Raw genomic sequence first — 22,613 nt, 5'->3', positions numbered from 1 at the left:
GCTTCCCCCAGCCCCCACCCCCTAATAGAAATCTTAGTTCCATCATGGACTTGGTTAGCATTTCATCCATATATATCATTAATTATAAATTGTTTTAGATACAAACAAGTTCCAAAAACATTAATGCATCAATTAGAAAGAGAAAAGTATTAATCATTCAAAAAAAAAAAAAATGCAAAATAGAATGATATCAATATGGAGCAAGGCAAGTTTATTTAAGATGCATCAATGTTCGAAGACAAAAGAGAAGAAAAGTGGTAATTAATGACAATATTGAATTAGCAAACAAAATAAAATGATTGAAATTCATATAGAGCATCCAAATATGGAAGAGCAATGCGATTAAAAAATTACCAAAAAAAAAAAAAAAAAACAGAATAGATATAAGTGCAAAGTCCATCTAATACTCTATTCTTCTTTGCAAAAGATCATTCAAAAACTAGGGACAACCCACCTAGGTGGTTTAATGCAAGAAAGAGATTCGCCTGGGTAGTGTGGTTCGATGCTTCCATCTATCATGTTGTAGATGCTTGTATCCCTGCCTCCTCCACAAGGTATTGACCAATGTATTTCAAAATTATCGGTAAAGTAAATGCAATTAGCTTTACATCCCGAGAAACCAGATGCCTTAACAGATACGGAAGAATTATGTCCCAAGAAGAGGGCTCTATTGTCCAAGTTCTTCAACTTCTTCCACTCCTCACCACCTAAGTTCACCTCAAAAACTTTGAACGCTGTGGTCCCATTCCCATAGGATGAATTCTTAAGACAAGGTTCCACAGACTCTGGAAATAGATTACTGAAAATCCACTTGTCAATTCCTTCCTTCGCAGGCTGTAGTTGTACATCTTCTTGTGAAACTAGCAACAAAGCACCGGAGGATTCCACCAGGTATAACTGCTCAATAACACGGGGCACAAGTTCCCTAGGAAGGGCTGTCACAGGATCTTTTAACCTAGGATTTGGGCCTCCAATGTCGCAAGCAAAAACTTTTCCCCAAACATCAACGGTATAAAATTTGTTGTAATTATAGTCCACGACTTATCACTCGGCTGGCAAAAGGCCAACTTTGACAAACTGTCATAAATGGCCATAACAATATAGTCTGATGTTTGAGAAGGGCTTGCTGATAATACAAACTGTTGGGTTTTGTGGAGCCTAGTTTTGTTTGATCCAGTTTGACAACCTGACTCGACTCGAATAATGTTGCGTGGTTTTTTAATGGAAGATTTACTGAGATTTAGGCTGTGTTTGTTTTGGGTGAAAATCACTTCCAGAAATGCTTTTCCATATATACGGGTGTTTGGTTGCGCATGGAAAATACATTTTCCGAAAATGCATTTCAGTTGTCCTGTGCTGGGGTGTAAATTGATTTCCGTTTTTATTTTACCTTCAAATACTATTTTCCAAAAAACAGAGAGAGAGCTGAGTGAGAGGGAGAGAGGAAGAAGAGAGAGGAAGAAGAGCCCACGTGCAGAGAGAGAGAGAGAGAGAGAGAGAGAGAGAGAGAGAGAGAGAGAGAGAGAGGAAGAAGAGACCGAACCCAAAAACCGACTCCGACAAACCCAGAAAACCCAAGACCGAGCTCGTTCGTCGCATCGATCGTACCATCGGCAAGATCGTCGCACCCCAACACCGATCCACCCAAAACCGATCGTTCTCGTCGCACCCCAAAACCGATCATCCTCAACCCAGATTCGTCGTCCCCGATCGTGATCTCGCCTTCGCGCCGATCGTGATCTTGCCTTCGCGCTGATCGTGATTGTAGCATCACGCCGATCGCGATCGCAGCACCGCGCCGCACGATCTCGCCTTCGCCTCCGCCGCGTGATCTCGCCTCTCGTCGAGCCCAGTCGCCTCTTGCGAACCTAGTCGCGACCGGATTATGAATTATTTTTTTTTTGGGTTTTATTTGTGTTTCTGGATTGAGGAATGAAATCATATATTTGTTTGGCAACTGAGAAAATGTGAGAAAATGTGAACAATAAGTAGAAAATGTGTTTTCTATGGTATTTTCAACAACACAACCAAACACCAGAAAATATTTTTCACAACATTTTCTAAAATGCAACCAAACACTTAAAAATATTTTCCTTTCTTGAAAATAGCATTTCCGGAAAATAAGTATTTTCCGGAAAATATTTTACATGAAACAAACACACCCTTAGTCCATGGAGCGAAGGCTTGGGCCGATAGGCCCCCAGGAAAAAAATTTGGGCCCGTTTAGCCCATTGTGGAACTGCCTTTTGTAATTAGGATTTTTTAGTGTGGTGTCGTTGCCATGTTTTTATATAGAGAGAAAATATTGTAGCCGCAAGTTGTACTTTGTATTCTTCCCTGATAATAGTGATATCACTGCAACTCCATGGACGTAGGCAAATTGCCAAACCACGTAAATATTGTCTTGTGCGTGTGATTGTTTTTCTTTAGCGTGTGTTTTCTCTATTTTTTTTTGTTTCTCACAGGTTGGGAATTTAGGTGAAATTCCCTACACAAACTTGTCGAAAATTTTAGCAAATAAGAATGGATCATGTTCACTAAACCAAAGGTCCCCATATAAGAGAGTTTTCATGTCCGGAAGCTCTTTTTGAATCTGAAAAAAGGGATGCAGAAGATTAATCTTGAGACTTTTTTCAATGGTAATAAGCCATCCTTGTGATGAAAAGCACTTCTTCCCATTAGCTTGTGGTAAAGACTAAAGAGACTTGGCGAGTCATGCCTTTGGAGAGTCTGAAGAAGCCCCGCAAGTCGCTGCCTTCTTTTTCTGCAAGCATAAGATATGGAATCTGTGATGCGCATATGCGTGTAATAGATTGTTTGAATGCAAATCGCCATGATTTACACACTCCACCGAAAGCAATAAAATCCTCGTACGAAGCTATGCTTCTAGCAATAAGAACTAAAAGATCATGATAAAGCCCAGACATATTAATTGCTTGACAAATTAAAGCAGACTCACAAGGTTTTACACAGTTTGAGAGACTATTAATTGTACTGTAATTGTAAATTGAATTTATATAGCAGGAAGCAAATAGAGCTTTCAAAGGAGTAGGAGTCCGTGCGGACTACGGATTCGAAAAGATTAAGGTTGCGGACGGCACGTAGGATATTTTCTTAAGAACGTTTCTTACTCTTTGCCACCCTTTACAAGTCGCCACAAGGTACAAACCTACAATTGGTCCAAGTAATGGGTCTAATTGCTTTCGAGACATTATTCCTATGAGTTATTATACTATTCGGTTTGGGTTTTGCATCACAAAGCAAGCCCTTAAGAGTACAAGGTCAGCAAGCTGACCTTATACTCCCAGCCAATAAGAGTATGCCAGCACATTAAAAATTGCTTACCTCAATAGGATTGCCAGCTCTTGTTAAAAGTCTATTAACGTTTCGAAATTTTTAACAGCTCCTTCAAAATATTCACGCATACCCTCATTAACTCTCAGTTAAAAGATTTGGCCCCACATCAATAAAATAATTAATATAGGGTTCTCAGTAGAAGACAAAGGCTTAAAGTTCATAAACAATATTGACAGCAACACAAAGCTCTCAATAGAAGACAACGGCGGACACAAAGTTACTATTTTTTTTTTGGTTTCAAGTAAAAGCATGGTAGAAATAATGGACTTAGAAAGTGATAAAGGTAAATTTTATTTTGTCTTGTTTTGATTTAATTTATGTTTTGAAAGAATGTTTAATTATTTGTGGTGATATATTTGCTCTCAAATAAAACTATATAAATCCTTATTGCTGTTTTTTTTTTCTTTGCAATATTTATAGTTAAATTTTATTATTATAATATTTTTTTTCAATGAGTATCCATAATTGACCCAAAAAAATTTAAGACTAAAATTTTGTTGTTATATAAATAAATAAACATTAAAAAATTTGGTATTAAAACTTTGTTGTTATATTGTTGTGCCTAAACATAAGAGTTTTGTGATTAAGTGTACCATAGGCGTTTAAGAAGACATACAAAATTGTAAACATGGTGCATATCGATTAAAAAAAAATTATAAACATGATATAATTATTGTATTGTAATTTTCTTAGCATTTTGTTTCTAACATTTATATTTGTCATAAAAATTGTTATAGTTATTTGCAAACCAAGTGATATTGAAGAAATTGAAGGGGACTGCATATTTGTAGCAAGGCTAGAAAATAGTGATGAAAATTTGTTGAATAAGGTGGTCCATAATGCAAATGAAGCATATGCTGTATATAATGATTATGTATTGCGAATGGATTTTAGTATTCGAAAAGGAAAGCCTAGATATCATAATGGGACGAAGAACATAAAGCAATGTGAATTTCTATGTTCTAAGGAGGGTTTTAAACTAGATGAAGATTTTTGTAAAGAGAAATATTCGAAGAGACTAGAGACTAGAACTGGTTGTAAAGCATTTATTCATTTCACAGTTGAAAATGGTGTTTGGAGGATTAGTGCATTTAATCTAAAGCATAATCATGAACTTGCACTACAATCAAAGAGGCATTTGTTAAGATCTGGTCATCGTATTTCAAAACCTAAGGCAGATGTAATTGATACCATGGTGAATGCAGGTATAAGTACAAAGAATTCTTATTCATATCTAACAAAAGAAGTTGGAGAGAGTGAAAATGTGTGCTTTACCAAAAGAGATTGTTATAATCATGTGAATATGCAAAAGATGACAATGATTAGTGCTGGAGATGCTCAAAGTTTATTGAATCATTTTAAGTCTAAGCATGCAGAAGATCCCATGTTTTTTTACACAGTTCAACTAGATCAAGAAAATCAAATGACAAATTTTTTCTAGAGAGATGGGAGATCAAGAGTTGATTATGATTGTTTTGGAGATGTAGTGGTATTTGACACTACATACCGTACCGACAAATATAATTTGATTTGTGCTCCATTTGTAGGTGTTAATCACCATTGGCAAAATGTGATGTTTGGATGTGCATTCCTTTTGGATGAGACCACTGATTCATTTAAATGGTTGTTTAAGTCATTCTTAGAGTTAATGGGGAATCGATCACCTATAACAATTTTCACTAACCAAGATCAAACTATGTCAAATGCCATTGGGGAAGTGTTTCCAAATGCACATCATCGGCTATGTTTGTGCCATATTTCAAAAAATGCTCCTTCTCGCTTAGGAGACTTAAACTCTAACTCAGAGTTCATGTACTTGTTTAACAAGTGCCAAAAATATTGTGATTCAGAATTGGAATTTCAACAGACATGGGATCAAATGACACAAAAATTTGATATTGAGAATCATCATTGGCTTAATATGATGTACAAAATTTGACATAAATGGAGCACTGCATTCATTAAGGATTTTTTCACAGCTGAATTTAAATCTTCCTCGAGGAGTGAGAGCATGAACTATGTTTTGAATGGTATAGCAAATAAATCAATTAGTCTCACTAAGTTTGTAATTGAATATGAAAATGTATTAGCAGGTATGCGTTTCTCAGAGTTGGATGAAGATTTTCGATGCAAGCAAGGTGCCCCACAAAAAGCAGTTAAGAAGAGTGGCATTTTGGGTCATGCAGCTCAAGTTTACCCTTGTAAGATATTCAATTTATTTGAAAATCAATTTCTTAATAGTCTTGCAATGGTCTGGGATCAAGTTGATTGTCAAGATGCAATTGGTGTTTTTGAGGTCAAAGAAGAAAATAGTGAAAGAGTATGCATCGTCGGGTTTGATCATCTCAATAACAATATTTCTTGTTTTTGTAAGAAATTTGAGTCATTGGGGATTCTTTGTTGTCATGCATTGCGGGTTTTTAGTATTAAAATTTTAACTAGAATTCAAAGTCAATACATTTTGAAACGTTGGACAAAATAGGATAAGAAGGGGATGATGACTTACGAACAAGACAATCATTCACTTAGTAATGATAAAGAGGCAAAGATAGTATGGCATAATAGCATGATGCGAATAGCTAACACAATCATATCTAAAAGTCAAGGGGAGGATAGCCTTAAGAGAATTTGCCAAAAATTGCTATTGGAACTTGATGAAAAAATTGAAAGGGAGTTATCAAGGGTCAAGTTTGGTGCAGATGCAAATATGGAAGAGAATGAAGTCATACAATGTGACACCATTGATGAAATGCCTTGCTTGCCAAATGAGGTGTCAGTGTTAAATCCCCCATGTGTGAGATCAAAAGGTTTAAGAAATACTAGACTTAAAGGGCACTTTAAGAAGCGAAAGGCAAACACATCTAAAGATGCATCTTCTTCAAGTGAGTAACTTTTTGTTAAAAACTAAATATACAATTTAATATTTTTATCATCACTAAATATTTTTGTATATTAAATTCTGATTTTGTGTGTGATTTTTTTTATGTACAATTTCATAGGAAAAAGAAAACAACAGGTAGTTGAAGAACATTCAAATGTCTCATTTGGTGGCGCATGCAATACACTAGTCTGTCAACCACCTAATCCCTACTCTTATACAGGCTTTACAAGTGCTAACTTATATGCCTAATTATGAGCTATTTTCTATTTAGGACATGAGCTATGTAAATGTACCATTTACATCTATGTTGCAAGATACCGATGTTGTAGCCCAACTTAGTCAAGTAAATTGACATAATTCATTCATTCGATACTATGTAAAACTATATGTACAAAGCTTTGTTTTAATATAATGTGTTCTTATATTTTATTCCTTATAGAATTCATCTACTTCCCAAATGAGCTCATTGATTTATAATTCTAAGCAACCAGATTACAAATATAGCCGAGAGGTAAATTTAGAAATTATTGTGGCATATTTGTTTTATCAATAATGTCATTTATTTCTTGTTCTCAAGGATTACTTACTTTATACATTTTATTTATTTATTTTTCTTTAAATTAGGTTGTCAACCACATAGAAAAGTTACAGAAGTAAGAAATGGGCAATGGCCACAATGAACTAAGTAAGAGAGTTCATAAGGTATTTTTTATTATAGTTTATATTAATTGAGATTTGGTTCATTTTTGTTCAATTCTAATTGATGCAATGTTTTAAATGTTTCTATGGGGAAAACTTCATGCTACCATTAGTATAAATTTGCTCTAGGCCGCCTTTTGGCATATTTTGGTATATATTGTGTCTAAATATGGCAAAAGAATCTTTTTGTATGTCCACTCTTTTGTAACTAGAGTTGGAAAAGGAAGAGCTGGACCTGGATATGAAAAAGGTAGAGTTGGAGCTAGAGCTGGGACTGGAAGAGCTAGAACATGAGATATATGATGTGTACTAGGATCAACATTTGATGGATTTCAGTTTTTTGTTGTTGTTAGGACTTTATATTATTAGGATATGTTAGTGCTAGATTGAGGTTGATTGTGGTCACTCTTTTGTAAGCTCTCCATGAGTTTCTTTTTTGTGTTGATATTTTTCAGTCATTGTGTACTCATGAGTTTTATTTTGTAATGACCAACTTAAAATTATGCCAATGTTATGATGAATCCATATTGATCGTTTTAATTTTAGTTGATGAGACCATTGTGTCTTTTAAGTTCAATTTTTAATTTTGGGCTATAGGCTCTGCAGTAGGCAGAATTGTTGTTGCATAATTTTGGACAAATTTTTGTTATTGCAAAACTGTTACTATACAAGGAAACTGCCACTTTTGTATAGATAGAAGGAATCTAGTATAATGAACACCCTCTATCTTTTGAAAATTACTTTTTTCAATTGGTGCAAATATTTCACAACGACCAAACTTTCTCATGAAGCGGTGTATTCAATTTCCATTACAAAATGGTAAAACTAGTGGCCATTTCAATTTTCATTACAATAAACAAGAGACCAGGCTTACCAATATCTCAAAACAATTGTCATTACAATATATCACAATCACCAAACTTCAATTCATCCACACTTTCACCTATTCTAAATAAATGTACTCTCCTTGTCTTTTTTGCTTTCACTAAACAGGCTAAAATGACCACAAAAACAACAAAAAAACTTAATACCAAGTAAACAAGTAGTCCCTCTCCCTCTACTAATGCACAATTTAAATCTCAGCAATCATTCTTCTCCTCCAAATTCATCAATTGGATGTCCATGGCAGACTCGTTATCTTCTAAATCAACAACATTCTTCTTACATGCATAGGTGCTCTGGCACAAATTTCATTATCGATTCTCAGGAAGAAATTGCACTGCTGAACTGTCTGCAATTTTGTAAAAATGCAAACAAACTTTAAGTAGTCCTCTTACTTTGACTCAGCCATGAAACACTATGCAAACTTTAAGTAGTCCTCTTACTCAACCATGAAACTGAACCAACATAAGATCAAAAGCAACATTTTTAACATTGATTGAAATATTCCAAATATATTAAAATTTTAAAATCATCCTCTCTAACATAATAAACCATGAAATTTAAGAAAATATGAATATAGTTTAGTTACACACCAACTGGTAGAAAAATAAGCAAAACAACTACCACCATCTAAAATAACACATCAGCTCAAGGCAAAGTCGTAAAGCACAATGCATTGGAACCAAAGTTTTTAACAGGTATTTTCACAAACACCATCTGTGCATTTCAAAAACAACATTAAAATCAAATCAAATATAAATCAGCCACATTTCCTTAAGATAGGAGGTCACATGGGCAAGCACAGCTGGTGGTGGTGGTGGTGTGAGACTTAGTGGCTGATGCAACCATGGAGATTCGGCCATGGATGTCCCACAGAAAAGTATGGTAGAAACAGAGATTTTAAAGTTTGGTGAAGCTGAAGAAAAAATCGAGAAAATGAATAGAGAACTGGGGCGATGTTATTTAGAGTTCAAGGAGTTCAAATGAACCCCCTGAGCTAGCATATTTTTTTTATAATATATAATATTTTTAATTTTAATTTTTGATTTGTCCCTATTAAAATGAAAATTTGAATACCTTGATCCTAAAATATTTTTTTAGTACAATTGAAATAAGCTTAAATATGATCTTCTTAACAATATTTTGGTCTTTTTAAACACACAAAAAAAGCCCAACAACAAAAATAAATAAATAAATTCGTCTTAAACCTAAAAAAAGAGCCTATTTAGATTTTAACAAATTTGAAATAAACTAATAGAAAATTCTTAGTTTACATTGTATATATAAGATTTAAATTGTCTCTAAACAAATGTGTATTGTACATTTTTTGCAAATTTATATAATATTGCACACGTTTATTTAGTCTACAATTTAAATCTTACATTAATAATACAATATTAATGTATCATTGTCCTAAACTAATAGATAAAAGTATTTTAAATAGTAATAACTAAAGTTCACTTAATGAAAATAATTAATATGTTCATTGTATTAAGAAATAATGTGCTAAATGAACTTATAGTTTATTTTTTATTCTTTTACTCATGCATACTATGGGCAAATTTGTAATAAAAAATCTTTGTAAAGCGCAAAAGTCATCTCTTACCCAAAATACATCTTCTTGTTGATCCCCCTAGAAAAAAATTCTGGAGCTGCCACTAACAGAGAAAGTGAGTTGAAGAGAAGAGGAAAGGGAGAAAATGGAGAGAGATATGGATTCTGAAATTTGCAGCACATTAATTAAACCCAAATCTGAGAGCTTTGTTCCTTTGTGTCCGCTGTTGTCTTCTACAAGTTCTACTGAGAGCTTTGTGTTGCTATCAATATTGTCTATGGCTTTTAAGCCTTTGTCTTCTACTGAAAACCCTATATTACTTATTTTATTGATGTAGGGCCAAACCTTTTAACTGAGAGTTAATGAGGGCATGCGTGAATATTTTGAAGGAGCTGTTAAAATTTTCGAAACATTGACAGATGCAAGAGCTGGCAGTCCTGCTAAGGTAAGTAATTTTTAATGTATTGGCATGCTCCTATTGGCCGGGAGTACAAGGTAAGCCTGCTTAAGACTCTTTAGAGCATCCATAGCAGCTGTTGCAAAAATTATGCTATTTTGTCACACCAAAAACCTACTTTATTATTTTACCACATCATTTTACAATATCTCATTTATCAAATATTCTATATTTTCACCACTTCATTTAAATATTATTTCTTAAATCTTTTTAATTCTTATTTTATTCTTTCTTTATTATTTGTTCCTAACGGTAATATTTGTTCCTAAAATTAATAAATAAAAAAAGAAGGCACATCCGATCGAATAGCCGAAGGCGGTGAATAGCTGAAGGAGAAGACAAAAGAGATAATTGGGATGAGAGAGAAAGAGGAATAAAAAAAAGAATAAAACCATATGGCACAGATGTCCGTACCGTGCCAAATATGTGAGGATACTGTAGCTGGTGTTTGGTGTGCCACGCTTTAATTTGAAACTTTTCTAATTGGGCTCCCCATGGCTGGACCAAAATAAATAGACCTTATGGGAAGGCTTATCGGACAATAATATATTACTCCTACTATTATCATGATCTTTAAATTTAATCTTCCATTAGCATCAGTTGACTGCTTTGTTTTGGTTTTGTATCAGAGCACCGACACTAGTTCAACAGTGAAAAGGATTTTTTAAACGCTGCTGGAGATCAGCAAGGAATTTGTCCTAACTTTGAGTTGGCATTCATGTCAGGTGTGCTTCGGTTACAGGGGCCAACAAAGGCATTGGGCTGGAGATCTGTCGTCAGTTAGCATCTGCTGGATTTGTGGTCATATTAACTGCTAGATTCTAGAGATGAGAAGAGAGGCGTAGAAGCTGTGGAAAATCTCAAAGTTTCTGGGTTGTCTCATGTGGATTTTCATCGACTTGATGTGAAAGAACAGGCCAGCATAGCTTCATATGCAAAATTTATTGAAGCCCATTTCGGAAAACTTGATATACTTGTTAGTCACATTTCGGAAAACTTGATTTACATATATTTCATTCTCTCTTTCACTCATTTTCTCGCTATCAAATTACATGTTTCTATATAGTAGTAGTTTTATTATTTATATACTATAATTTATGGTTTTTAGCATTTACCTGTATTAGTGCTTCTTAGGTGGCATCTCTACCATGAATTTCTAAATTTTGATTCACTTAAATTCTGGACATTAATATTATAAATTCATCATTGCATTTTGCAAGACATTAGGAATCATATAAATAGATTTACTTACAGGAAAAATAAAGAAAAAACTTGCTTTAATTAGTTTTGGAATTCTGCATGATAATTTACTTATAAAATAAGGTTAATTGTGATTTTCTTCTGAACTATAAGACCAAATTCAATCTTGTAAAATAAATTATAAAATTGATCAATGTGTCCCCTAATTGATTTGTGATAGACAAAATACCCCTTGCTGATACAATTTTCATAAATTTCAAAATATCAATGGAAAATTATAAATTGAGAACTGTCGTGAATCTCTCCCATTCTTAGTTTGTGAATTTTTACATTAGAATTATTAGGTTAACAGAAATTATTAATGGCAGGGGGGCATTTTGCCTATAATCAATCAGATGATTAGATTTTATAGTTTAGTAGAAGAATTGACCTTAAAAAATATTAGCAGAGATGTAATTATTCCTCTAGAGTATTAATAAGGTTGCATCTATGTAGGTAAACAACGCAGGAGATGGTGGACTAGTCATAAACTGTGAAGCCTACAGGGCCTTTGTACTTGCTGGCAATGTAGTAAGTCTCTAAATTCTTCTATCGGTATTCATGCATAAACCAAGATGTTTTCAATAATATATTGTTAACATTCTTTATAATTCCACTTATAGAGAATGTATTCCCCTTCAAATGAACAGAATTTAGGGAATATACTGATATAGAAGGATAAAAATGTCAACAATCTGTCTGATACGTACACATTTTTTGGGGAGGGAAAATAGAAATTTTTAGAGATGAATATGTAGAATTTTGGTTACACTTTTTTTAGGAGGATTCTAATATACGTAATAAAAACAAAAGATAACAATGGGATAAAGTTTAAATTTGGTTGAGGAAATCCTAACTTTTTTTTTTTTTATAGAGAATTTCAACCTATAGCGTCTATTTCTAATGATAGCTCTTTATCATCAGATTAAGACACCAATCAGTTTTTGATATTACCAGAGATTGAACCTGATCTCTTATACAACCATCAGAGACTTTACCATTTGAGCTAACTAGAACCCACAAGGAAATCATAACATTTGGGAACTAATTAGGATCCAATTTGATCTTAATATCATTTATTGAAAATAACTCCAGCTATTTATGGCCTCAATAGCCATGCTCCTAAAACTAGGACACCACTAACACTAATAATACAATCCAAACACAACTCAAATGCCAATAACTTCCTACTCACACTAAGCCCTATCTTAACTAATACTAAATTACTAATAAACATGGTAATTCTCTACAAACTTGAAACAACTAATAAATAATCATTAATATTATTTCCTAACAAATTAATATATATTACACTGTTTGCTGGATACATATGCACTTTCATACAATTTTGGCAACAATCTTGATTTGAAGAAATTATAATGTCAAAATGTTTTGGCTCTAAAATTTAGAACTGATCAGATGGGAATTTTGTTTATTACTAGACTGCCAGACTGCTTATTTAGCTTCAGTCATGACCTGTACCAAATGTAAACCAGAGTATAGAAGCAAGTCTTTAGCTAAAACTAGACTGAAGTAATGTAGCCACAATACCCGCTATGTTTTTGCAGCAAGCATTGCTTAACTTCTCAATTGATTGGCAAGCAAGACTAAAAAATTTTAAATTCTAGAAGGTGATTGATGAAAATGCCCACTTGCAGAAGGATATTCTCAAGCAGACTTATGAGGAGGCAGAAGAATGGGTGAAAACGAATTACTATGGAACCAAAGGAGTAACTGAAGCATTTCTTCCCCTTCTGCAACTCTCCCAATCAGCAAGAATAGCGAATATCTCCTCCTTCCATGGACAGCTAAAGGTAATAAAACACAATAAGGTATTCATCCTTGATTTGCAATACATAAAAGTACTGGAAACATGTAACCTATCATAGTTTCATCTTGCTATCCCAGTTTATCAAAAATGAGAGGGCTAAAGCAGTGCTAGAGAATGTTAATGATCTAATAGATGAGAAAATAGACGAGGTTTTGCGATGATTTTTAAGGGATTTCAATGAGCAAAAGTTGGAGGCCAATGGTTGGCCGAAAACTGTATCAGCCTATAAGGTATCCAAAGCTGCTGTAAATGCCTATACAAAACTCATTGCAAAAAGGATCCCTCAACACCATATAAATTCTATCCATCCAGGAAGGGTCAAAACAGAGATGACATGTGACATTGTAAAATTGAGTCCTCGTGAAGGTGCAAGAGGTCCTGTGCTGTTTTCTTCGCTGCCTGAAACTGGTCCTACAGGCTTATTCTCTGACGAGATTGAGGTATCTAGCTTTTGATGTAAGACAACCCAGAAGTATCAATCTTGGATTGATTACATAACCTTGTTATCCTTTGAAAGAAGCTGTAACTTTGGAATAACATTAATGACTCAATTTAAAAATAAAAAATGGGTCTTTTGAGTTAAAGCTAGTGGGCTAACCTTTTAGTGTTTGTTCTATTTATGTTAAGAGGACATGAAAGAAACTACTTATCACAGAGAGAGAGAGAGAGAGAGAGAGAGAGAGAGAGAGAGGGAGAGAGAAATTATATTTCATACTCAAATCTCAGATGGTTACATAAATTATACATTTTGTTTACATAACATCAGAAGCTAACATTTGAACACAATTGCATTCATTGCTTCTGGTGAAACGACCTACCAAACTTCCAATCCATTGCATGAGACAATAAGTTTACTTTAACGCTTCATTTCAGGTAAAATAACTACCAGAAAAATCTAGTCAAATAGTGAATGGGTTGAACTTCACGGCCATTGTGTTTGTCCGCTTCAAATGAATGTTCCTGAATATTAATGGGTCCTCTTTAAACTTTAGGATGGCCCCTGGCAGCATTGCGTCTTGCACAGCATCCCACAAAGTATATCATTGCCTGCATTGCACAACATAATGAAATACAGAGATCAGGGCATTAAGTACTGACTAAAAGGACAATATGGAAAGATACTTTCATGATCAGAACAAATTGGTTAAAGGAAGAGTCTCACCAAGAGAAGAAATAAAATAACATTGAAGATTGCTACCACTCTCCACTCAATTTTCATGTATTGTGCAACACCAGCCCTGGAAACATGATCAAGGAAAAGCAAATGTAGAAACATTTAAATGGGTAAGAAACATAGGAAAAGACCATGAGGAACTCATGATGCTTACTTGCAGGAATCACAATTATAGCACTTGATGGCCCGCGAATTTTTATAAAGTTTGCAGTCTTTGTTGGAACTAATTGGATGAAAGCTCAAGTCATAGTATGAAGCATTGACAGGAGGATAACCACATCTATGATTAAGTTGAATTCAAACAAATAATAAAGTCAGTAACATCATCACTATTCTGAATTATTGTCTGAATAAATGGCAAATGCACAATTTAAACTATAATCACACACACACACATATATGTATATATGAAAAGTACTGTTGGAATGTTACATTTTTACATGAAGAGGATTATTTATATTCTACACATAAATGAATGACATAACACAGACAAATTGAACATGGAAAGTGACTATTAAAATGTATACAGTAGAGGAATCATATTCATTTGAAAAAGAGGAAACAAAAAACCATTTATGAGGGGAGGATGAAATTTTGACAAAGAACAGTGAGACAGTTACTCAGATGGTGGTCGACAGCATCCAGCCTCAATGGGGCTCAGTTTTGCCAATTTATATTGTTTAAGAGTCTGCAATCAACAAGTAAAAAAATGTAAAACCAAATGGAAGGAATGTCGCTGGAGACAGATGAGCATATTTAAAATTTAATACAAAAATTCAAAAGTAAAACCTTGTATCTTTTCGATAGGTCATTGCAGTCTTCAGATTTGACAAGACAGTTCTTCAAGTGCTCCCAGTTATGGGTATTGTTCAGCTAAACAAAGTCCAACATCAAGCATAAATACATAACAAAGTTCGCACTAATATTTTTCACATTGCATTTTTCTTCTTTCTAAATTTGCTTGAAACTATTATTCACATTGCTTATGACCAAAGATTCTCACATGTTTTAGAAACCATGAATGGTAGTCTTGAAGTTGATACTCTTTGTACCTAACCATAGAAAAGATGAGATTAATTGCAGATGTCAAACCAACCCTAGTTGACCCATGAAAAAGAGAATCAAAACAACAAAGAAGTAATGAATGTTTTATCATTTGCAAAGGAATTTCTGCAATAATAGCATAATAGCATTTTACTACCCCAAAATCAAACTGAGGAGAAAAAACGTTTTTATCAGTGAATTACATGTATTCTCACCTCAAACCAGGAGCGCTATGACCTGTTCCATTATTCGTTACAATAAACCTACAAGTACAGGCAGAGAGAAAGATAAAATTTAAACAAGCACTAATTGAAGTGAGTTTGTTACTTGTTTAGAATACTTCTAACAATACTTATGGAGAAGGAAAAATGAAGATTAAACCAATAACCAAGAGAATATAGGTCATATAATGTTACTTATCAAAAAATAAGTCATATAGTGTCATTGTTTGGACTCAAAGTCCTGTTTTTCTCATAGCATTCACCTTAAAATATTTGAATATCAATATCGTTAATATCAAATGAAGAAAGACCATAATAGATCCAAAAGACGTTGATGCAAGAGATGCAAGAAGATTTTTATTTAGTATTATTTATGTTTACAAGTCAATTGTATTTTTTATGTTTTAGGTCCTAGTAGTTTATTAGGCTATTAATATTTTAATTTGGAAGCAAGGTTATTTTCGTAATAAGGCAATTAGGATTTCCTAACTAATTAGAACTAGGGTTTAGTAATCTTTTATAAGCAACCTATTGTACTCTTTGAGGAGATAGTTGATATTTTGATGAATGAAAACAATGGCCGTTTGGTCTTTCCTTGGTCTGGTGTTGACTCCAAGTCCACCCTAGGTGCTAACTCCTAGTGGTTTCCCCACTTGGTACTGTCTCCAAGTAAGGCCTAGTGCTAACTCCTAGGTCATATCCCTTTATTTTATTGTTGTTTCAGTTTTGTTCGGGTTGTCCTGCGTCATATTTGGTATCAGAGCAAACATCAATCTGTTTGAAGCATCATCGCAAGAAAGAACCAGAAAATATCACCCCAAAAAAAAAAAAAAAAAAAAAATCATTGTCAGGTTTCTCATCCCATCAAACCACAATACCCACACAAAAGCCAACCACCATAAAGGAAACCAGATCCAGAAAACCCATAACCCACTCCACCAGAACAGTACCGCAAGAATTCGTTAATGCCAATCTCACCCCGTCGTTCCAAAGCCGCTGCCCACAGCCATCACAAGCTGCCGGAGGGGCCAACCACCACAACCACAACACCATCGGAAGCCTCAGCCTCACATGCCGCTGGTTCTACTGCAACGCCAAACCTGCATCCATCCAATCTCATGAGGTAACCCACTGGCCTGTCTGAATTCCCCTATTTCCCTTCTTTAGCCATTTCCGTAACCAAGCTTTTTGTTAAAAAAAAAAAAAAAAAAAAAAAAAAAAAACCCAACGCATTTGCCTTTCAAAATTGTACTTGACCCATTAGCCACTCAAACACAATTTTACCCGGCCCAAATAAAGAACCCAACACAGCCCATTATAAAATTAGCTCAATCCAATAGGCCAGCACCCAATATAAAAAATAAATAAATAATAAAAGTCATACTATTGCAAAACCCACAGCCCGATCCATTTAACAAGCCCTAAGCCCAACTTATACAACACTAGTTTTCCTTTAAAAGTAGAAGACCCAGCCCCCCCACCCCCCACACACACACACACACAAAAATAAAAAAATAAGAACATCAGTTTCAACTTTCAATCTCTGTGTTTTGTGCCCCTAAGTTTGAGCTAAAAATAAAAATAAAAATGACTTCCTTTCATAGTGAACTTGAAAAGCAGCTTAAGGAGGCTGGGAATAGACTCCTTAACCCTCCTTTCTCCATTGATGACCTCCTTACTCTTCTTGATGAAGTTGAAAATTTGTTAGCATACGTGGAGCAAGTACCATCCAAATCAATGCGAGATGCACTTTTTCCCTCAATAAAGGCTCTGATCAATAATAAACTTTTGAGACATGCTGAAATGGATGTGAAGGTTTCAGTTGTATCTTGCATTATTGAGATTACAAGAATAACAACACCAAATGCCCCATATAAGGATGAGCAAATGAAAGAAATATTTCAATTGATTGTGGCAACATGTGAAAATATGTCTCATGTGTCTACTCGCTCTTATAAGAAGGTGACTTCAATTCTTGATACCATTGCAAATGTCAAGTTATGCTTGGTGATGTTGGATCTTGAGTGTGATGCATTGGTTGTTGATATGTTTCAAAGTTTCTTGAAGATGATTAGGTCCAACCATCCACCTGTTGTACTTTCAGCCATGGACACAATTATGAGTCTGGTCATAAATGAAAGTGAAGACATTTCCTTGGATCTTCTTAGTTCACTTTTTCTATTGTAAGAAAGGCAAATCAGAATATTTCACCTATTTCGTGGACATTGGGAGAGCAAATAATCACTAGGATTAATGCCCAACTAGAAAAGATAATGAAACCCACTCAAAAACTACCCAGCAAGCTTGAGGGTGCACATGATGTGAAAGTTGAAGTTGTTGAATGTGCTTCTGATCAACCCTCTACAGTCCTTGAAGATCTACATCTTGGTGAAGTCGAAGAGGTCAAAACCACAGTGCTTCCTATGGTTTATAAGGTTCAAGAAGAGATTATACTAATTCCACACATTGATTTTGTGAGTCCAAATGAGTTTGATGTGGTGGAATTCTAGGTTTTTCTTTTCCCTGTGCTCCCTAAGGTGATTTCAGACTTGAAGCAAATGTTATTTGTCAGCATCCTAATCCTTCAATGCTTTAAAACTCGAGGTCGAGTTTCCTCCAACCAGAAGAGAATGATGCAAGAGATGCAAGAAGATTTTTATTTAATATTATTTATGTTTTAGGTCCTAGTAGTTTATTAAGCTATTAATATTTTAATTTAGAAGCAAGGTTATTTTTGTAATAAGGCAATTAGAGTTTCATAGCCAATTAGAACTAGGGTTTAGTAATCTTTTATAAGTAACCTATTGTACTCCTTGAGAAGATAGTTGATATTTTGATGAATGAAAACAATGACCATTTGGTTTTTCCTTGGTTTGGTGCTAACTCCAAGTCCACCCTAGGTACTAACTCCTAGTGGTTTCCCCGCTTGGTGCTGTCTCCAAGCAAGGCCTAGGTGCTGATTCTTAGGTCATATCCCTTTATTTTATTGTTGTTTTAGTTTTGTTCTGGTTGTCCTGCGTCAGACGTACTACATTTCTCCTGCCTAAAACAAATGGTCCAAAAAAATTTAGATCAGAAACAAAAATAGGAGTCACCCTAACCAGATAAATTTAATGCTTTTGTGTAACACCACCGCCACCTCAATCCCAAAACTTAGGAGTCAGATATGTATCCCCAATAGACTAATTGGTATCAACCACAAGTATTCTTTTCTGCAGATCTGTCCTATTTTAAAGTATACTAGCTGGTATCAACCACAAGTATTCTTTTCTGCAGATCTGTCCTATTTTAAAGCATACTAATTGGTATCAACCACAAGTATTCTTTTCTGCAGATCGGTCCTATTTTAAAGCAAACTTTTGTTACTTCTTAACATGTCCTTCATACTAAAACCACTGTTATTCTATATAAGCATTCCTTAAGTCAAAACATAACAAATTGGAATTTTTATATACTAAAAAACAATGTAAAAGTGAAGAAAATGATAACAGCAGCTCCAGATTATTACGAAAGATTACATCTACGTATTTAATCAACATTATCTTCAAAGAAATCACTTCCACAGAAGTTGCATACAGACATCAAACATATTAATACCACAACTTGAATCCCTGCATCAGCTGGCAATTAAGGAAAGGCAATGCATTCCAATGTAAACCAGAAAACTCATCAGAACACAATTTTACACAACATAGAGGCTTCCAGTACCATATGATGCTTCCTATCAACCATGCTTCCAGTCAATTTCATCAATGATTTCTCTTTTGGTAATCACATAAGTGACTTCCGATTATTCCTTCTAAAAAGAAAATTAGAGAGATGGTTCAGCACTACTCTCCTTTGGCATACTAATATATATTAGTACTCCTGAATACTGTTCACCATATGTCACTAAGAGGTTTCAGAAGGTATAAAGAAATTCCTTTAAATAACTTTCTAATTTTTTAGAAATAATTATTTCTATAATCTAATCTTTTATTTTATTATATATTTCTTATATTAATAATTTATAGTAATAAAAAATTATTATTAAGAATAAATAATCAAAATAAATATAAAAATAAGTATAAGGGTCTCTGCAATAGATACTACGGAACTAACTTCATATACTCCTCAATATAACATTCAGTGTCAATAACCATTTCTTTATTCAAGTCAAAAGAATCTGGAAGGGGATATCTGGTGCCTGTGTATTGTCCCATTTGTCATAAAATTAGCCACACAATAGTATTCCACTTTTCCTCTCCCACATCTTTCACCACGTTTTGAGGTTGCCATGTTATGTTCTGAAGCCATATAACTGATTCAATAAACATCCTTTTTTTTTTTTAAGAGTTAATAATTTTTTTATAATGCACCAAAGGTCAAGCTCCCATATATGTGGCAAAATATTCAATGACTCAAGCCCTTAAAGAGCTAGAAAGAACATAGTATCAATGCTTGCTAAAAAGAGAAACCATGAAAGAAAGTAGTGGAAAGATCCACTTCCAAAGGGATATAGGTGCTTCTGAGAAAGGTGATCTTAATGTAATGTAATGGTCATTCAACCCTTTAAAAGCTTTAGAAATCCAAATTCCACCTCAAGCATAATAGCATAAATTTTCAAGGCAATCTTATGTCATTGTCACCAAACTCCCATACCCACTCCCTAATAATTTCACTGACAGAATTAGAAAGCACCCAAATAACATCAAAAAGAGCAAAAACTAAATCCCCAAGCACTTTAGCACTCAAACAATGTCACAAGAGATTATCCACTCATTCTCCATTCTTTTTTAGACATATAACAGTAACACCAATTAAATATATATATATATATATATATTTTTTTTTTTTCTTTTGAATACTCCCTGTGAGAATTTTCACATGAATAGATCTCTTAAAAAAATGCCACCTTAGTAGGCATATGAGCAATTTATATTTAATCTGAAACATTAAAATAGAAATTTATAAGTTAGTAACAACAGTTATTTAGAATCATAACATGCTTAACTTCATAGCATTTGCAGAAAAGCTTAGAAATTTCAATGAAAAAATTCCAGGGCAAAAAATTATCTAAATCCTATTGTAAGCTTCAGTTTAGATGACAAATCAATTTCACATTCTTCATCACATATACTTACGCCAATACTGTGAATACCAGAATTCCCACCAAAATGAAGCATAACATGATCAGATACTGCAAGTGAAATGTCAAGGAGCACCCAAAAGAGAGGCAACAATGTAGATATCACAAATATATTCAATTATGGAAAGGATACAATCCACAAGAGAATGGAGCTGTTTTTGAGTGCGCCCAAGAACCCGATTATAGATCTAAAGGTCAAAGGAAAAAAAAAAAACTTATATGTGAAGTTTAGGGAATAAAAGGGGAAGGGAAAAGATTAGCAGTAAAATAAGGCATCAATATCGGCTAAAACGGAAAGTAAAACTTACATTACAAAAATAAAGGCACCAAGGCCTAAAACTGGAAGCGCAAGGGACCTTCGACAGCCATCGTGATGAGAGCTCATCCATACTCCAAAAATTATGACAGCTAAAGCTAAAAGCTGCACAGTGAGGGTAAGAAGCATAAACCCTTTATTGAGAAGACAGAAGGCACAAGATTTACTTCTTTGCTTCCATTTTACATGTTTTCCATTTCAATTACACATCAACTAGCTAGAGTTGCCCACATATTTTTTGATAACTCACATTACCAAATCACAACAGGTAACGAACTAACAACCACTACATTATAATGCAAAAACCATCTAGAAGCACTTGCGAAATCAACTACAAAACCAATGTCGGGGTAAATTTTGTAGTTGATTTCGCAACAAGAACCCAAATCTATAGTAAATAACAGATAAAAATCAAATATCCCAAATGAAACAAACCCATACATGAGCTGATTAACAAGTAACAATACCACAAGAGAAAACCAAGAGTAGGAGCACACAAAAAGAAAGAAACTCTTTTTTTTTTTTTTTTTCAAAATGTACAAAAAGAATCAAAACTGAAATATAAAGAACAAGAAGGTGACATGAAGCATACCATGGTGAGAAAGTTGATCCATCTGATTACAAAGGTGCTTGTTCCTACGCCCATATCCCTTTTTGTCTCTAACCTTCCGGTCTTCTCTTCCCCACAAAGCAACAAAGAAGAGAGAAAAGGCAGAAATTCTGTGTGTTTACAAATAATGAAATATTAAAAGAAAGAGTCTCGCTTCTGAGCTGAGCTCTTGAGAAGAAAGTGGCACTCATACTTGAAGAAAAGGGAAAGGGCAAGTAGGATAAGCTGAAGGGGTTTTCTTGTCTGGGGCCAATGTTAAATTAGGAAGGGCACTTTCGTCACTACATGAAAGACATGCACATGGTTCATGTTCCTCGTAGATTGCTACCATACACGACACGACATCGTTTAACAGAAATCTAACTTCGAAGTCAAAGGTAGACGTTAAAAACGTTGACGGTTGGGAAAAGAAAAAGACTTTTGTTCCCCGTAGGACAAGGGTGTAGGAGTGTAGTGTATCTATGTCGGTTTTTTTTTTTTTTTAATGAGTCACACAACAAATACATTCTCTCTCACTTTTTAAAAAATAAATAAATAAAGGCAACATTATACATTAGATAATATATGGGAATATTTTGGTGATATGATCAAATAATAATGAATAAGGCTATGCAAATTATTATGAATTTAGCATGTTAAATAAAATGCCACTTTATTGACTTACTCTGAAGTCTAAATACCATGTCAAACAATGAACTTACAATTCTTAATTATCATAATATGTGTACTTTGTTTTGTTAAAGAGAGAACAATTAATTAGCAAAAATAGTTATATTAAATTACTTAGTAATTGGGGTTCAATTGATAACTAAATATATATAATAAAAAAATCATAAAAGTACCGCAACATTATGTTGTATTTGTATAATAAAACATATATTTTACTGATTAAATTATTAGTAATAACTACTGCGTCATAGTTTAATTCATTATCATACACTCATACCAAATTGGATGAAGTGCTGGAGTTGAGTAATATTTGTAATGGCAAAACATAGTTATAGGTAATTAGTTGTAGTACAAGTTATCAAATGAAATTCAAATATATATATATATATATATATGAAATTCAAATGTATGGATATATTGACCAATAAAACCAAAAAAGTATTATCATTTTTAATGAAAATTAAATTAAATTTAATGTAGTTATGTGTTTAAATTTAATTGAAAAATGTAAAAAATCTAAGGATTTTATTAAGGATTAGGTTATACATTA

The 22,613-nt window shown here is 33.8% G+C and overlaps 2 protein-coding genes and 1 long non-coding RNA gene across 4 annotated transcripts; 1 reads left to right on the top strand and 2 right to left on the bottom strand.

Moving 5' to 3' along the window:
• Nucleotides 1-432: 432 nt before the first annotated feature.
• On the bottom strand, nt 433-2,927 carry LOC115970324. The gene is made up of 3 exons (XM_031089973.1): nt 2,706-2,927; nt 2,499-2,593; nt 433-955 (listed from the first exon to the last, which is right to left on the bottom strand). Exons 1-3 carry the CDS (start codon nt 2,925-2,927, stop codon nt 433-435), a joined length of 840 nt encoding a protein of 279 aa, XP_030945833.1.
• Nucleotides 2,928-10,402: 7,475 nt separating this feature from the next.
• Nucleotides 10,403-13,485, top strand: LOC115971216. Of its 2 annotated transcripts, XR_004087260.1 has the most exons (4): nt 10,403-10,807; nt 11,527-11,601; nt 12,729-12,884; nt 12,979-13,485. It is a non-coding gene; the product is annotated as an uncharacterized LOC115971216 (long non-coding RNA). The 2 variants fall into 2 exon arrangements; XR_004087259.1 differs by having other exon boundaries at nt 12,729-13,485.
• A 94-nt stretch (nt 13,486-13,579) lies between these two features.
• LOC115971215 (tetraspanin-10) lies at nt 13,580-21,621 on the bottom strand. The gene is made up of 11 exons (XM_031090982.1): nt 21,377-21,621; nt 20,777-20,889; nt 20,602-20,656; nt 20,464-20,519; nt 15,335-15,382; nt 15,079-15,127; nt 14,865-14,948; nt 14,696-14,763; nt 14,230-14,355; nt 14,064-14,139; nt 13,580-13,948 (listed from the first exon to the last, which is right to left on the bottom strand). The coding sequence occupies exons 1-11, from the start codon at nt 21,428-21,430 to the stop codon at nt 13,883-13,885; spliced, it is 795 nt and encodes a 264-aa protein (XP_030946842.1). The 5' UTR covers nt 21,431-21,621; the 3' UTR covers nt 13,580-13,882.
• Nucleotides 21,622-22,613: the final 992 nt, after the last annotated feature.

Source organism: Quercus lobata, chromosome 12 (genome assembly GCF_001633185.2).
Source record: "Quercus lobata isolate SW786 chromosome 12, ValleyOak3.0 Primary Assembly, whole genome shotgun sequence".
Lineage (NCBI taxonomy): Eukaryota > Viridiplantae > Streptophyta > Magnoliopsida > Fagales > Fagaceae > Quercus > Quercus lobata.
The sequence above is the reverse complement of the archived record's forward strand: the minus strand, read 5'-3'. Positions and strand labels throughout refer to the sequence as shown.

Excerpts from the sequence above, each read along its gene's own strand:
- LOC115971215 (XM_031090982.1), bottom strand. The coding sequence starts at position 21,430 with ATGGGCGTAGGAACAAGCACCTTTGTAATCAGATGGATCAACTTTCTC. Across the intron at positions 20,520-20,601 it reads GCTCCATTCTCTTGTGGATT|TATCTGATCATGTTATGCTT; the intron begins GTATCCTTTCCA and ends TTTCACTTGCAG. Across the intron at positions 14,140-14,229 it reads TATAATTGTGATTCCTGCAA|GGCTGGTGTTGCACAATACA; the intron begins GTAAGCATCATG and ends TCATGTTTCCAG.
- LOC115970324 (XM_031089973.1), bottom strand. The coding sequence starts at position 2,927 with ATGTCTGGGCTTTATCATGATCTTTTAGTTCTTATTGCTAGAAGCATA. Across the intron at positions 2,594-2,705 it reads CCAAAGGCATGACTCGCCAA|ATTCAAAAAGAGCTTCCGGA; the intron begins GTCTCTTTAGTC and ends CCCTTTTTTCAG. Across the intron at positions 956-2,498 it reads TTTGCTAAAATTTTCGACAA|GTTAAAAGATCCTGTGACAG; the intron begins GTTTGTGTAGGG and ends CCCAAATCCTAG.